At 41.6% G+C, this 17,759-nt stretch overlaps 1 protein-coding gene across 1 annotated transcript in view; it reads left to right on the top strand.

Moving 5' to 3' along the window:
• Nucleotides 1–1,698: 1,698 nt before the first annotated feature.
• The window catches only part of LOC137622065 (protein N-lysine methyltransferase METTL21D-like), a 43,261-nt gene continuing 27,200 nt past the window's right edge, over nucleotides 1,699–17,759 (top strand). The window contains exons 1-3 of the mRNA XM_068352540.1: nucleotides 1,699–1,928; nucleotides 4,230–4,317; nucleotides 11,813–12,002. Of these exons, the coding sequence (XP_068208641.1) occupies nucleotides 1,793–1,928; nucleotides 4,230–4,317; nucleotides 11,813–12,002 (414 nt within the window). The 5' untranslated portion in view covers nucleotides 1,699–1,792. The remainder of the gene's footprint in view (nucleotides 1,929–4,229; nucleotides 4,318–11,812; nucleotides 12,003–17,759) is intronic.

Below are 17,759 nucleotides of genomic sequence, written 5' to 3' on the forward strand. Positions count from 1 at the left end.
CATTAAAGCTAGAACAAACTATTATTATTATTATTATTATTATTATTATTATTATTATTATTATTATTATTATTATTATTATTATTAGCTAAGCTACAACCATAGTTGGAGAAGCAAGATGCTATAAGGCCAAGGGCTCCAAGAGTGAAAAATAGCCCAGTGAGGAAAGGAAATAAGGAAATAAATAAATGATATAAGAAGTAATGAAAATTAAAATATAATACTCTAAAAACATTAACAAAATTAAAACACATTTAGTTTATAAACTATAAAAGGACTTATGTAAGCCTGTTTAACATAAAAACATTTGCTGCGAGTTTGAACTTTTGAAGTTCTACTGATATGTACAACGGTACATCAAGCTATTAGAAGAAGACTTCCAAAATATTTAAGAAAATTACTTCACACCATGCAGCCAAACAATTGAGTCGACAGAAAATTAGTTACGGAGGATTGTAAGATATTTGACCCAAAATAGAATTCAACTGTGGTTTCTAGTGCTTTCAGATAACCATCCCCAAGACAGTATTGATGTTAATGAATACTTTCAAGAACAAGTTAAAGACTTTTCTTTATTAAATGCTATGAAAGAATTAATTTGATAATTAACGCAGATTAAGCTATCATCATCATCATCTCCTCCTACGCCTATTGACGTAAGCACCGTCAAGAATCACTTGCCTTACCTAGGCATTGCGCATCTCAAGGAACTGGCTATCCTTTGATGTATCTAGCCAATGAATCCTATTTACACTATATGGATATTTACAGATCTACAGAATGTGCGCAACAAACAAAAATTGTATTTCCGTGTGTGACAGGATCAGGAAAATAACCCTTAATGTTACTAAAGTAATTATTTATGTAATAAAATTATGATAGGCGTACTCATGGAGCTAGGTCATTTTAAAAATACGTTATTTTACCTGATAATCAATTAGGCGTATGAAATCATTATTTGAAAGAGCCTCTATAATAAATTGAAATAAATATAAGCAAAATATTAATGTTACAAAACCTAACATTTTACGCTTTAGGGCATATTAAATTGATACAATTCAAAATGGACTGTAATATTAAAATACTCAATTTAATAGCTCTAGAGTTATTTGTGTAATAGAATTCTGTGTGTAGGTTGAAAGGTGTACTTGCTTGAAGTTTTTACTATTTATATAGGAAATATTTATTTCAATGTTGTTACTCTTCTTAAAATATTCTATTTTTCCTTGTTTCCTTTCCTCACTGGGCTATTTTCCCTGTTGGCCCCCCTGGGCTTATAACATCCTGCTTTTCCAACTAGGTTTGTAGCTTAGCATTTAATAACAATAATAATAATAAAAATAATAATAATAATAATAATAATAATAATAATAATAATAATAATAATAATGATAAAAGCCTTTTGAGCTGCATAAGTTCAGTGTCTTATAATCAACTCAGAAGAAGAAGAAGATGTTGAAACCAAAAGTAAACAAATATAATGATACTTGGGTTGTAGTCATAATTATTTACGGGTTATATTATGTTTAGTGGTCCAATAAAAACAAAATATAAAAAACTAACTAATATATAGTAAAGAAAAATAAATATAATATAATATATATTTATGAATTTTGAGTGAGGTATGAAAATGAAAGAAAAGAATAATGCAAAAAATTAAAGATAAACCATACAATCTGACACGGATCTAAAACTGTACTCTTGACAGTCTTGAAGTGAACTTTTGTTTTCCTTGCTGTTTGCAAATTCAACTTACGTTATAGTTTATGTTGCAAGCTTAATACAATAAACCATGTTCGTACGAGAGGTAGAATTCGAGGACATGAAGAAAACCCTTTGCATTTATCAAGAAAATGAAGGAGACGTTGGATGTGTGGTTTGGGATGCGGCCATCGTAGTAGCCAAGTACTTGGAGAAGCACAGGGAACGTTAGTTCAAATTCCGACTCATTCATAAATCAATAGGTTTACGATGACAACAATTATTCAGCAAATTTATTCCAGGAGTTTATGGTGAGGCTACGGGGATTGAATTTATTGAACGACGGTAGCCTAATTAGGCTTGTATGATATACCGTAGGCTACCAGTAGGCTTGTTCCATATTCAGGTCTCGATTGTGATTGGTTATTGTAATATGTAGATTGTTTCATTATTTAGGGGGTGTTTGTATGATGACAGCCATGCCCCGTAACTCCCTTATTGGTACGTGTGTAGATTGTGGGGTTAACAGGCCTGCTACTCTCTTAGAAAACGAGAATCCTTCCTATCATTGTCACCCATGTTTTACTGTACAGTATCTGCAAGTGCGTTAGTTGATGAACTATCACTAATTATTCACTTGCTGGTCTTCGCTATTACCACAATTAAACATTTTATTGCCCTTCTTTTCTGGTTGGTAAGCAGTACATTTTGAGCTACGTGCATTAGCCGAGTTGGCAAGTATTTTGGCGGACCAAAAATCGGTTACCCGACCACCTACGCACTACCCCCCCTCCCCCTATTTTTAACCTTATCATTAAGAATATGGCTTTTTAAGGGGTCGCATGGAGATGTCAGACCCCCGTCAGGTAAATAGGTAAGGACACGGCTTGTAGGTTAAATTGTGTGGGGAAATTTTGGTTAAGTATTATTCTATGCACGCAAGAGGTTCTGTCCATCGTTATACAAATGCTCCAAAATATATTCAACCCCAATCCTTAGTACTGTAGTTTGGCCCCATAGTAGGTTAGTGGTGTTATGTACTACCGGCTTTACTTAAGGGTTATTACTTCATTCCTTTGGCCCCTAGCTGCACTTGCTTAATATCTGTCTTCCTATCTCCACGTTAGCTTCCTTTTTTCCATCTCACTGTCCAAGCTCTTCAAACTTTAACTTCATAGTGCAACTTTTGGGTTGCACTTGAGCACAGAATGACCTCACAGTTTCCAGCAACGGACTATGTAACCTGAACCTTTAAATCGAATCCTTATAAGTTAGGTTGGGTCAGGTTATATTGGTTCAGTTTGCCTATTTGCATCTATTACAGGTTTTATGATTTTTTTTTCCACACCATGACATTAATTCCCTGGCAGTTAAAGTGTAGGATAACTCTATACCTGTACACTAAGAGTAAACAATGAACCATGTCCTTATTTAGTGGAAGGTTTGGCCCTCTGCAACCCCACTTAGCTAAATATACCTAGGATGCTGTGTTCTTACCCATATATCCAACTATTTCTGCATGGCACATGGGTAATAATATACCTATTTTCAAGCAACAGAAACTTGAATAAATTATTGAAACAGTATAGCTTACATAGAATTCATCTGGAACATAATGTATTTGTACAGTAATGTTTTTATTTTTTCTACAGATTTGATTACGTAGTGTAGTCTTGTGTACTGTATGTAATTATTGACTTGGTCATGGTTAATGCAAGTGTTAAGCCCTTCAGAATTTTGTTGTACTTTTACATCAAAATATAATTTTATATGAAAACTCAGACAATCAATATGGCTCAATAGAAGATTTAATGACTATATAACCAGTTTAATTACTGTAATTGCCAGAGGCACCAAAAACTACTGTTAACCCTTACGGTCCCTTTATATAGGGTCGAGGAATGTTGTTAGTGATAATGGAATATAAAGCGGAGGTAAACGTTTTAAGAGCCAAAATAAGCTTTTACCATCGCCATGATTAAAGCAGAGGTCTTTCAAGCCTTATGTCATTCACATTCTAGCCATCAAATATTTTATTGTATTTGCTTTGTATTAGTCACAATGATTTCCCAGTACTTATGCAATATTTCAGTTTTTTTCGAGAATGAAATGATACTATAAACTAATCTGTTTTTTTTTATAGATTATTGTTTTGCTATTAGTTATTGATGGATTTAGTTTTTATGAATTTACAGTACAGTCCAGTACTGTATACTGTATATGTATTCCCAGTAAGGTATTAGTTCTGCCGTTGCATTTCATACATTGCTCCGTAAATATTTAGAGTCTTTGCAGAGTCCCTTCAACCCACTGCTGCAAGTACATTTTAACTTCCTTAGACAACATAGATCAGAGAGAGAGAGAGAGAGAGAGAGAGAGAGAGAGAGAGAGAGAGAGAGAGAGAGAGAGAGAGAGAGAGAGAGAGAGAGAGAGAGAGGGCAATATAACTGTGTGTTCTTTTGATATACAACTTTTGATATTTCCATAGATACCTTGTTTGCGCCACTACAATTTCCAAAACTTTGCAGAGCCGGAAAAGAATGTGGTGGCTGGCGGCAGTGTCGTGGAACTGGGGGCTGGAACTGGATTTCTCGGATTAGCAGCTGCACTGATGGGGTACAGTAGTGTCTTGTTTTTCATAGATGTGATTATATTGAACTAATTCGATGTTTAACCCTTTTACCCCCAACGCTATTTGGACTTTCCAACCCTTAATCCCCGGGGATTTTTTTCTTCAAGCACATTTTGCAATATATTTTTTTTTTAGATTGCTCAAACAGCCCTAATTTTCGTCAAAGAGAGGTTAGGTTGGTCTCATTATTTTGGAAAATGCCTGAAGTTTCTCACAAAGTTATCAAAAATATGCAAAAAAATGTAAAAAACAGTGTTTTGCAAGGACGTACCGGTACGTCCATGGGGGTAAAGGGATGAGTTTTGTGAAACGTACCAGTTTGTCCATTGGGGTTAAAAGAGTTAACATTGTCTGGTATTGAAGTTTTTTCAATATTAAACTTACCCGATGATCATATAGCTGTCAGCTCTGCTGCCCGACAGAAAAAACCTACGGGCGAAATACGCCAGCGATCGCTATACAGGTGGGGGTGTACATCAACAGCGCCATCTGTCGAGTAGGTACTCAAGTACTCTATGTCAACACAGAACCAATTTTCTCTCTGTCGTGCCACCGGCAAGACCTACTGAATACGCTCTTGTTTTCTGGATTGATTTTCACGTTATTTGGTGAAGTATTCATCTCTAGTTATTAGCTATCGCTGTGCAGAAGTTATCTTCAATACTTCCTTGCATTCTTTTTTGGATTTGGATTATTTGTTGACGACTTGGATAGATTTTGAATTCCCCCCTTTGACTAATTCAAGATGTCTGACCCTTCTCAAGTCCCCAAGTACAGGAAATGTAGCGCTAGGGACTGTTCAAGGCGTCTTCCGAAGGCCTCTATCGATCCGCACACCGTTTGTTCCAATTGTAAGGGTAAAGCCTGTCAATTGGAAGATCGATGTGAGGAATGCGCTGGGCTTTCGGAATTCGGGTTTCAAGAATTCCTGAAATATGCACGTAGGCTAGAGAAGGATAGGATCAGGAGGAGTTCGTCTCGCTCAATTGATTTTTCCTCTCCCCATGCCCCTCAACCTATTCCTTCCCCTGTAGTGGTTGCACCCGACCCCCCTGCTAGCTCTCATCAACCTTCAATGGCGGATATGATGCGTGCCATTCAGGCTCTAGGTGAGAGAGTCGAGTCATTGGCGAATGACCGCAATCAACTCATGGCTGACGTCAGAGAGTTGAAGGTAAAAGTGCAGTGGGAAGTGAAGTGAGTGTCAGTGCAGTGAAAAGTGTCAGTGTTACGCATGAGGGTGCGTCTGTTCGTGCCTGTCGTCCTCCCAGTCAGGGACCTCTTGCAAGCTCCCAAGCCCAGGGGAGAAGCAATGTCGTACGACCAAAGGGTTCGACAGGCTTTAATCAGCGTACAGACGTACCCTCCGTGGATTCGGACGTATCTTACCGAGATCGTCCCACCCACAAGAAGACGAGTGAGCCCATTTTTTCCTCGTCTGCGGAAGAGGTTTCTAGACAGAAACGATGGACCAAGGTCTCACGGCCTTTTAAACGTAAGGTCCCTTCCGAGCTAGTCCAACGGCCCAGGTGTAGCCACTGGGTCAGTTCGGACTCGCTGCAGTCCTCCTCCGACTGCACACCTCCCAAGAGAGGCAAAGTGGTACCGCAACAGGCAGTAACTCCGTCTGTTGCCGCACCCGCTGTTTTAGACCCTCAGTCACAACGGACAGTAGCTCCGTCTGTTGCCGCTTTTGTAGACCCTAAGTGGTCTTTACTGCAGTCTATGCAGACTCAGTTAGCTGCGGTTATGCAGGAGTTTCGTGCGGAGAAGGTTGACACTGCTCCCGTTAGCCTACAACCTGCCACGGTTGTGCGCCCAGCTCACGCTGAGACTGCCTGCTCCCACACTCTGGCTGCGGAGAAGGTTGACGCTGCACCCGTTAGCCTACAACCTGCCACGGTTGTGCGCCCAGCAGACGCTGAGGCTGCCTGCTCCCACACTCCAGCTGTAAGAGCTCCTCCACCCATGCGCAGTCGACCCTGCCAGACGCATGCTGACGCTCACAGACGCACGGAGCACTCCGTTGCCGTGCGTGAGCTACCACAACAACAGGAGGGTGGAGTTAGGCTGCCGTTTTTTGATGCGGTGCGTCAGCCTCCGCAACCCACGGTGGTCTCCGCTATCCTTCCACAGTCGGGAGTAGACTCTTTGCGCACCCACTCAGCTTTGGTTGTTGCCAGTTCTCAGACTGACCAACAGTGGCATGATGTTGGGTCCAGTGCAGCCACGCATGCACCCGTGCTGCCGGACTCAGCCGTCCAGCCCACTCCGTTGCCTCTTCCTCCTCAACATTCAGACGATGGTATCTCTGATGATGACGAAGCTGCACATCTTGACGACCAACACTCGGACATCGAAGAACCCAAGACCACGCCTCCCTCCTTAGACTTTAGGAAAGTGCTTGCGCTCTTTAAGGATTTATATCCAGATCAGTTTGTGTCTGCAGCACCACGCTCGCCTCCCTCTGAGTTCGCTTTAGGCATGCAGTCAGCAGCTCCTGCCTTTACGAAGCTCGTACTCGCTCGCTCGTCCAAGAGAGCTTTAAGAGTTCTGGGAGAGTGGTTGCAGTCCAAGAAGCAAATGGGGAAGACATCCTTCATGTTTCCCCCGGTCAAGCTTGCTTCCAGATCTAGCATCTGGTATGCCACGGGAGAAGTTCTCGGCTTGGGAGTTCCTGCCTCTGCCCAGGGCGACTTCTCAAGTCTGGTAGACTCTCCCCGCAGGCTGGCTATGAGACGCTCCAAGATTTGCTGGACCCCTTCGGATATGGACCATCTTATGAAGGGAGTTTTCCGCGCTTTCGAGGTCTTTAACTTCCTGGACTGGTGTTTGGGAGCATTGAGCAGGAAGACCTCCCCTTCTGATAAGGAAACTTCCATGCTCATCATGTCCTGCATGGACAAAGCCATTAGGGATGGGTCTAGTGAGCTTGCGGCTTCTTTCGTGTCTGGGGTACTCAAGAAGCGAGATCACCTTTGCTCCTTCTTGTCAGCTGGAGTCACCCCATGTCAAAAGTCGGAGCTGATGTTTGCTCCACTCTCGAAGTGTCTCTTCCCTGAAGAGTTGATCAAGGAGATTGCTGCCTCCTTGATCCAGAAAGACACCCATGACCTGGTGGCGTCATCCGCACGCAAAGTCACCCCTTTGCCCTCCGTACCTAGACCTAGGATGGACACTCCAGCGTCAAGGTTCATTCCGCCCTTTCGTGGCAGAGCCTCCAGCAGAGGAGGTGCTCGTGCCGGAAATCAACGTGGGAGCAAGAAGAAGGGTTCCAAGTCCTCTAGAGGCAGAGTCTGACTGCCACCTTCTTCAGACAGCAGTGGGAGCCAGGCTCAAGAACTACTGGCAGGCCTGGGAGAACAGGGGCGCAGATGTACAGTCTGTGAAGTTACTCAGGGAGGGGTACAAGATTCCATTCTTGCGCAAGCCCCCTCTAGCAACGACTCCCATCAACCTCTCTCCCAGGTACAGAGAGGAGGAAAAGAGGCTAGCTTTACAGCAAGAGGTGTCTATCTTACTACAAAAGGGAGCGGTAGTCATAGTCCGGGACCATCAATCCCCGGGCTTCTACAACCGCCTCTTCTTAGTGCCGAAGAAGACAGGAGGGTGGAGACCGGTGCTAGACGTCAGTTCTCTGAATGTCTTTGTCACAAAGCAGACGTTCACCATGGAGACGACAAAGTCGGTTCTAGCATCGGTCAGGAAGGAAGACTGGATGGTCTCGTTAGACCTAAAGGACGCGTACTTTCACGTCCCCATCCACCCAGATTCCCAACCTTTTCTAAGGTTCGTTTTCGGGAAGGTCGTATACCAGTTCCAAGCCCTGTGCTTTGGCCTAAGCACGGCACCTCTAGTTTTTACCAAACTGATGAGGAATATTGCCAAATTCCTGCATTTAGCAAACATCAGAGCCTCCCTCTATTTGGACGACTGGCTTTTAAGAGCTGCGTCAAGTCGTCGCTGTCTGGAGAATCTACAGTGGACTCTAGATCTGACCAAGGAATTGGGTCTCCTGGTCAATATAGAAAAGTCCCAACTCGTCCCATCCCAAACTATAGTTTACCTAGGAATGGAGATTCAGAGTCAAGCTTTTCGGGCTTTTCCGTCGGCCCCCAGAATCAGTCAAGCCCAAGAATGCATCCAGTCCATGCTGAAGAAGGACCGGTGTTCAGTCAGGCAGTGGATGAGTCTGATAGGGACGCTTTCATCACTGGACCAGTTCATCGCGTTAGGGAGACTCCACCTTCGCCCCCTTCAATTTCACTTAGCTGCTCACTGGAGAAAGGACAAGACGCTAGAAGCGGTCTCAGTTCCTATTTCCGAGAAGATGAAGTCGTCACTGACTTGGTGGAAGAACAACATTCTCCTCAGGGAGGGTCTGCCACTGGCTGTTCAGACCCCCGACCACCTTCTCTTCTCGGACGCATCGGACACGGGCTGGGGTGCGACGTTGGACGGTCGGGAATGCTCGGGCACGTGGAATGCGGTTCAAAGCGAGTTACACATCAACTGCAAGGAGCTACTGGCAGTTCATCTGGCCTTGAGAAGCTTCAAGTCCCTCCTTCTAGGCAAGGTGGTGGAGGTGAACTCCGACAACACCACAGCACTGGCGTACATCTCCAAGCAAGGAGGGACTCATTCGATGAAGTTGTACGAGATCGCAAGGGACCTCCTCACCTGGTCAAGAGATCGAAACATATCCCTTGTAACGAGGTTCATTCAAGGCGACATGAATGTCATGGCAGACCGCCTCAGCCGGAAGGGTCAAATCATCCCAACAGAGTGGACCCTTCACAAGAATGTATGCAACAAACTATGGGCATTGTGGGGCCAACCCACCATAGATCTGTTCGCAACCTCGATGACCAAGAGGCTCCCAAATTATTGTTCACCGATTCCGGACCCAGCAGCAGTTCACATAGATGCCTTTCTTCTGGATTGGTCCCATCTAGACCTTTATGCGTTCCCCCCGTTCAAGATTGTCAACAGAGTACTGCAGAAGTTCGCCTCTCACGAAGGGACACGGTTGACGTTGGTTGCTCCCCTCTGGCCCGCGAGAGAATGGTTCACCGAGGTACTGCAATGGCTAGTAGACGTTCCCAGAACACTTCCTCTAAGAGTGGACCTTTTGCGTCAGCCGCATGTAAAGAAGGTACACCCAAGCCTCCACGCTCTTCGTCTGACTGCCTTCAGACTATCGAAAGACTCTCGAGAGCTAGAGGCTTTTCGAAGGAGGCAGCCAGAGCGATTGCTAGAGCTAGGAGGACATCCACTCTCAAAGTCTACCAGTCGAAGTGGGAAGTCTTCCGAAGTTGGTGCAAGTCCAAATCAGTATCCTCAACCAGTACCTCTGTAACTCAGATAGCTGACTTCCTGTTATACCTAAGGAAGGAAAGATCCCTTTCAGCTCCCACGATCAAGGGTTACAGAAGCATGTTGGCAGCAGTCTTCCGTCACAGAGGCTTAGATCTGTCTAACAACAAAGATCTACAGGACCTCCTTAAGTCTTTCGAGACCGCGAAGGAGCGTCAGTTGGCCACACCAGGTTGGAACTTAGACGTGGTACTAAGATTCCTTATGTCAGCAAGGTTCGAGCCACTTCAATTAGCCTCTTTTAAAGATCTCACTTTGAAAACTCTTTTCCTCGTCTGCTTAGCAACAGCTAAAAGAGTCAGTGAGATACACGCCTTCAGCAGGAACATTGGATTTACATCTGAAACGGCTACATGTTCCTTACAGCTTGGTTTTTTAGCCAAAAACGAACTTCCTTCTCGTCCTTGGCCCAAATCGTTCGAAATTCCAAGCCTTGCTAGTTTGGTTGGAAATGAACAAGAAAGAGTACTATGCCCAGTAAGAGCTCTTAAGTACTATTTGAAACGGACTAAGCCATTACGTGGACAATCAGAAGCTTTATGGTGTGCCATTAAGAAACCTTCTTTACCAATGTCGAAGAATGCAGTTTCTTATTATATCAGACTTTTAATTCGAGAAGCTCATTCCCATCTGAATGAGGAGGACCATGCTTTGCTGAAGGTAAGGACACATGAAGTTAGAGCTGTCGCAACTTCAGTGGCCTTCAAACAAAACAGATCTCTGCAAAGTGTAATGGATGCAACCTATTGGAGAAGCAAGTCAGTGTTCGCATCATTTTACCTTAAAGATGTCCAGTCTCTTTACGAGAACTGCTACACCCTGGGACCATTCGTAGCAGCGAGTGCAGTAGTGGGTGAGGGCTCAGCCACTACATTCCCATAATCCCATAACCTTTTTTAATCTTTCTCTTGAAATGCTTTTTATTGTTGTTTTTTTGGGTTGTCCGGAAGGCTAAGAAAGGAAGAAGCCTTTCGCATCCTGGTTGATTTGGCGGGTGGTCAAATTCTTTCTTGAGAAGCGCCTAGATTAGAGGTTGTGATGAGGTCCTTTAGTATGGGTTGCAGCCCTTCATACTTCAGCTCCTAGGAGTCGCTCAGCATCCTGTGAGGATCGCGAGGCTCAGTAAGGAAGACGTACTTAAAAAGGCAGAGTAATTGTTCAAGTCGACTTCCTTACCAGGTACTTATTAATTTTATGTTTGTTATTTTGAATAACTGCTAAAATGAAATACGGAATACTTAGCTCTTAAGGTTAACATATATGCTGGTCTCTACCCACCCCCCTGGGTGTGAATCAGCTATATGATCATCGGGTAAGTTTAATATTGAAAAATGTTATTTTCATTAGTAAAATAAATTTTTGAATATACTTACCCGATGATCATAAATTAAAGGACCCACCCTTCCTCCCCAATAGAGACCCAGTGGACCGAGGAGAAAATTGGTTCTGTGTTGACATAGAGTACTTGAGTACCTACTCGACAGATGGCGCTGTTGATGTACACCCCCACCTGTATAGCGATCGCTGGCGTATTCCGCCCGTAGGTTTTTTCTGTCGGGCAGCAGAGCTGACAGCTATATGATCATCGGGTAAGTATATTCAAAAATTTATTTTACTAATGAAAATAACATTTTAATTTGGTAAATCACTACACAGAAGGTCCTCAAATTAAACATTCAGAGATACAAACACAAATCCAACTGAAAATAACAAAGATAAGATAAAGATATACTGTACTGTAATAGAACAGTATTGTATCATTTAATACAGAGAGCAAAAATACATTTGTAATAACCTGATATCTATTTCATATGGAACCCGACTATATGTTGACTTTTGCAGCTGGAAATCATAGGCAGGGGATTCAGGTTAGGCAGGTTAGGCCTATACCCTAGGCCAAAATAAAGATAAAAAAGTAAACTTACAAACAGCTTCTTGGAACCCATTTTCTGTTCAGTAAATTTATGTTTATTTAGATTATTTTTCATTTGTGAATCAAAAACTAGGACTGTATTAAAGCTTGCATGAATTAGTGGTATACATTGTATGTTATATTTTTTATCTTTATAGTTGAATGTGAAATTTTCTTATTTTGTTGTTTAGGGCATCAAAAGTAACCATCACTGATCTCCCAGAGTTTGTTCACTTGATGGAGAAAAATATCGAGGAGAATCGCCATGTGATAAAAGGACAGGTGAAAGCGAAGGCTTTGGAATGGGGCAATAAAGAACACATCGATGCCATTGATAAGCCCAAAGTTATTCTTGTTGCTGATTGCATATACTATGAAAAGGTAAGAATTCCCTAATTTTGTTTTAATGCTTGTGTCTTTATACTGTACTTCTTCAGAAATAACTTGATGTTTTGCTGCCGTTTGGGATAACAACGATTGTTTCAAGTCATCTTCAAAACGTAGTGTTCTGAAATGGTGTTATACTGGTATTTTAGAAACTCTGGGCTTCTAATAGTTGTGACTGCTAAGAATGTTGGATGACAGACTAAAAAGTTTTTCAGTAAGACAGTTCATACAACATTGTGACAATGTTTGTATAGTAGCACAAGTAGTGTTTACTGATAAAACAGGATTACTCTCCTTGTCATGTTAGTTCCAACTTTGTCGGTCATCCTTAAATAATAAATGGAAAAATAAAATTTGCATTACGCCATTCCATGCGACATTATGTCGGTTTCGGTGTCAAGCCGTTATTAAGAGAAATGACAAAAATTTTTTTATGAAATGAGGAAATACGATACAATTTTGTATACCGGTATGTATTCCCTGTAGGCTAGTAGTGCAATTCATGCAGCGATAATTTAGGATCGTCTTTGCAGAGTTATGGGACCATCGTTCAGCTAGTTCTTTATGCCTGTTGCATCAGATTTTTCAAACAGCAATTCCTACTATTGGTATGACAATGAAACAATATCCAACAGATTTTGTAGATTTGAGAACAAAATCCTTAGAAGAATATTGGGAGTTCAATGGCAGGACAGGATTAGAAATTAAAAGTATAAGAGAGATTACTTGAGTACCATATGGGGATGTGATTATGGTGAGGGGTAGATGGAGATGGTTTGGGCATGCTCTTCGCACTCCCCAAGAGAGATTAGTTCACCAAACTCTCAGTTGGGCTCCATAAGGCACTAAAGGAGTTGAAAGACCCAGGCCTACATGGGTTAAGATTATGAAGTGTGAAGTGCGAGATGGTGAATGGAGCATTATTGATTTAAAGGCTCAAGATAGAGACAACTGGTGAAATCTAACTAAGGCCCTTTGCGTCAGTAGGCGTAGGAGGAGATGATGGTAATGAATTCCTACCATCCTTTGCATTCACATCTTCCCAGGCTGTTCTATCTTGTACGTAGTACTAGGTATGCAGTTAATTCTGACAGTCATGCCTTCTCCATAGTAAGGCTCAATACTACAGTGTATTCTAGAAGTTTTATTCCAGCTGTGACCAAATTGTGGAATGATCTTCCTAATCGGGCAGTTGAATCGGTGGAACTTCAGAAGTTCAAACTTGCAGTGAATGCTTTTATGTTGAATAGGCTGACATAAGTCTCTCTTCATGGTTTATATATGACAGATCAATTTTAACGTTGTTACTGATCTTCAGGTATTTTGTATTGTTTATTCATTACTTCTCGTGTAGTCTATTTATTTCCTTTCCTCACTGGGCTACTTTTCCTTGGTGGAATCTTGGGCTCATGGCATCCTGGTTTTCCAACTGGTGTTGTAGCCTAGCTAGTAATGATAACTAGTAGCTGATGATTGGCGATGATTTAGTCTTTATAGCAGACACAGAAGAAGAACTTTGAGAAAGGTTTTTTATCATGGAAAGGATCCCTAGAAAGGAAAGGATTGAAGGTGAACATTGGAAAGACTAAGCTAATGATTAGTAGTAGACAGAGATGTGAAGTACTGTAATGATTTAAGTGAAAGATGGTACAGTACTAAAACAGAAGAATGAGTTTAACTAGTTAGGATCAATGATATCAGGATAGCTATACTAAGAAAGCAGTGAGACAGAGAGTGAAAGAAGCATGGAAAAAATGTAGAGAAGTAACTGAAGTTGTTTAAGACAAGAGAATATCATTAAGACTAGCCTCCTGACTAGTACAGTAGTAACATGTTTGCCTAGCATTTGCATGGCAGCAGATTAATCCTTGCCGAGACCGTGAATTTAAGCTGTTATCTGGGGAGGCCACTGCTGTGGTTGGGGACCACAGTGGTGGTTGGGCTTGCCTGGCAAACATTCTGGTGAGCATCTATTCTTATGAAATTGGAACTGAAACCAGACACCTTTAACCTTTAAAAGGAAGATTATAAGACAGATATCAGGCCTGTACTACATTATTATATGGGGCAGAAATGGGGCTCTTAAGAGGAAAGAGGTGGGACTGTTGGAAAGAACCAAGATGAAGATGGTTGGTTGGAATGCTGGAATATCACTACTGGAAAGGAGGCAGAGTCAAGATATGAGACGAATGTGTGTTATATGTAATGTGCCATGTAGTTTTTCATTTTATTGTTGTATGTGTGTGTGCTTGTGTTCAGTTACACAGTTTGGATACAGTTTGGACATAGTACGGCTTCATCGGAGGAGAGTGTAATGTAAAAGATAAGGCTAGGGAAGCTTACCTGAGATAGTATGGCCATGTAATAAGCTCGGAGGAGATGGAATCAATCAAGAGAGCTTAGAATATGCAAAATGATGAGGAGTAGGAGTGTGGGACATCAGCAGAGCAGGTGGTTGGATGTGGTGACGAGGGATATGTGGGCCGCCGTTGGTTGGGACTGAGGGAAGAAGATGCGAGGAATCGAAATGGAGAAAGTTGACTCAAGCAGCCAATTCTGCTATGCATTGGGACTAATAAGGCCGAAAGAGAAGAGGAGTAATTACAGTACTGTACATGTGCATAGCATAAACGGAAAATATTATAAATACTGGAGTACTATGAAGGAAAACAAGCTACCTTTGACAACTGTTTACATCTTGAAGCCGTTTAGGACTGTACAGATTCAAGTATGTAACTTTATCCCGAACGGAGCGGTGTTGGTTTTGTAGTAGTATTGATATTTTATGAGTGGTTATTAACAGTATAATAGCTTAATGCTTAATTTATGATTGTTTAAGATAAAATGAAAATAGGGTAAAATATGTCACACTGCTGTACATAATACTCTTTACTGAGAAGCTTAAAAAACCTTAAACATTGCATTTGTTAACTGAACTGAATTTCTTGGGTGAAATGAAAGGTGTCCGGACAATTCGATCCCAGACAATTCGGTCCTGGACAATTCGGTCCCGGACAATTCGGTACTAGGACAATTCGGTCCCAGGACAATTCGGTCCCAGAACAATTCGGTCCCAATTGATTCCTATAATATGGAAAAAACAGTATTTTTCCAATTTTTTTCGTTTCTAAAATTCCTATCAGTTCTACGCATTACTTTTAACAGGAATTTTTTGCTTTTGTTAGTATAGATATAGAAATAGTCTAATTGATTTATCCTTGCGTGTGCGATAAATAAAAAGAAATACTTTTTTAGTTTCTTTATTATATAGAGGGCTTCAATCAATTTCCAAATATTCGGATGCATACTGGAGAGACTTGCTATAAATGTGCTGTGAAAACCTTCCAAATTATTAATTGTACGCGATTCTCCGTTCAAACATCGGTGAAGAACATTCCAAGATTCTATTGAAAATTTTGGATCAAGTCTCCTCCTTCTGGTACCTCTTCCTCTCACTGGTCCTATATATGAATTTTCAAAATAAGAGACAATAGGTTGAGGGGTATCATCATCATCAACCAATTCATCAAAGGCATCCGCAACCTGATTTACAGGTAAAAATGCTAAGGCAATAAAACATCTCAATTTAAGACTGAATATGTCATCTTCGTGGTAACGTACCTTAAAACCTTCAGCTACAACATGTCTATAAACATTTTGTCCTAAATGAAATAAGCAAAAAGAAATATTTGTTCCTGGAAACGTATTTGAAAATGCGTTTTCCGCAGCTTTTTCGAAGTCTATTATCATATCTTCTAGCCCCTCGTTATTCACCAATTCTTTCACTTTATGGAAAAGGCACTCATACGTATTTTGAGACTTATCAGGTAAGAGGGCAAACAATCTTGGAGCACTGAAGTTCTTAATTTGTATATGCAAGACATATAATTGGGAAAATATAACAGGACAGCTCTTAAAGGTTCCATCTCCTGCCCAATTCGCACATTGTCTCAAATCTTGAAGAGCGTCATTAGTAGCAAAAATTAAAATGCGTTTAACGTCGTCGATGCCACTGTCATACTGCAAAAATATAGAGCCGTTCTCGATAACACCAAGCTCTCGTGGTATTTGAAATCCATTAATTATTTGCGGTATCGGTGGATAATTAGCCCGATCACCTCTCCATCGTCTTATATTTCGACTAATATGAGCTAGTTTCATCACATCAGTAAGTGCGCACTCGTTTAAATTTCCTAGTTCCTCTGTAAGAATTGAACGAGAAGGTGTTTGACTTGTGATCGTCCTTTCCTTGATATTTGCAGTAGCAACTTTTGCACTCACTTCAGCTGCAGTTGTGCTATGATTATGTTTTCCAATATACTTGACCGCATGAAAATTAACATCTGAGTGAAGCCGTGCTTTGCAAGATCGCCTTTCACAACGCCAATATATCTTCGTACCATCAGCATTTTCTTTATGTTTTTGGTACACGTAGTTTTCCTTATCAACTAATTTCGTTTTTCCATTTTCCGACTGTATGCAGTTGCAAGACTCCATTGTGTGAATGATGGGGTGAAACTAGACTAAAAAGTCTGGAATAAAGAAGCTAATAAAGTCGTTTTGTTTATGTATTTTTTTAAATTAAGGGAATAACCAAACTAATCGTTTAGTAACAAAGTAGTTAGGTGGATTGTTTATGCTATTTGTAAACAACTAGTGAATACCCAAACTAAGTAGTTAGGTATTTAGGTAATATCATATATAAATAGTTCATAATATGTAATATAGAAATATCATTTTTCAATATTAAACTTACCCGATAATCATGTAGCTGTCAACTCCGTTGCCCGACAGAATTCTATGGAGGGATACGCCAGCTATCACAATACTAGAAGGGGGTGTACTTACCAGCGCCACCTGTGGCCAGGTACTATAGTACTTCTTGTTGACACCTCCTCAATTTTTCCTCTGTCGTGCTTCCGGCAAGACGTTCTGGGATACGCTTATGATCTTCGAGTATTTTCACGGCTTTTGGTGAAGTATTCTCTCAGATTTCGGCTGTCGCTTTACTGGAAACCTTCTTATATTAGCTTAGATAGCTTTTATATAGTCCTGATTAACGGTTAACGATCTTTTGCTTGATTTTGGAACCCCACTTGGCTAACTCTTTGGATTCAAGATGTCTGACATTTCGCAAGCCCCCACCCATAGGCGATGTAGGTCTTGCAATAGGCGTATTCCGAAGGCCTCGGTAGATCCTCACACCGCTTGTTCTGACTGTAGGGATAGGCCCTGTCAGTTAGAAAATCGATGTGAGGAATGCGCCGGACTTTCGGAACTTGATTTTGTCCGTCTTTTGAAATATTCAACTAAGTTAGAGAAAGGTAGAGTTAGGAGGAGTTCTTCTCACTCTTCACTTTTTTCCTCACCTCATGATCCCCTACCTTTTCCTACCCCTGTAGTGGCTACCCCCGAACCTACTATTTGCCCTCAGCCTGATATGTCTGTTGTGTTGCGTGCTATTCAGGCCTTAGGCGATAAAGTAGAGTCAGTGGTAAGTGATCATAAGTCTCTTATGGCCGAAGTCAAGGAACTTAAGGTCAAGAGTGCAGTGGGTGGAATTAGTGCCAGTGCTGTGACGAGTGCTAGTGTCAGTGCAGTGCCAAGTGCTAGTGTCAGTGTCAGTGTGGTGCGTGAGGATACTTCTGTGCGTGTCAGTCGTTCTCCCAGTCCGGGACCTCTTGCAAGCTCCCAAGCCCAGGGGAGAAGCAATGTCGAAGGGCAAAAGGGTTCGGCAGGCCTTGATCGGCG

This window comes from Palaemon carinicauda, chromosome 28, assembly GCF_036898095.1.
Source record: "Palaemon carinicauda isolate YSFRI2023 chromosome 28, ASM3689809v2, whole genome shotgun sequence".
In the NCBI taxonomy this organism is placed as follows: Eukaryota; Metazoa; Arthropoda; class Malacostraca; order Decapoda; family Palaemonidae; genus Palaemon; species Palaemon carinicauda.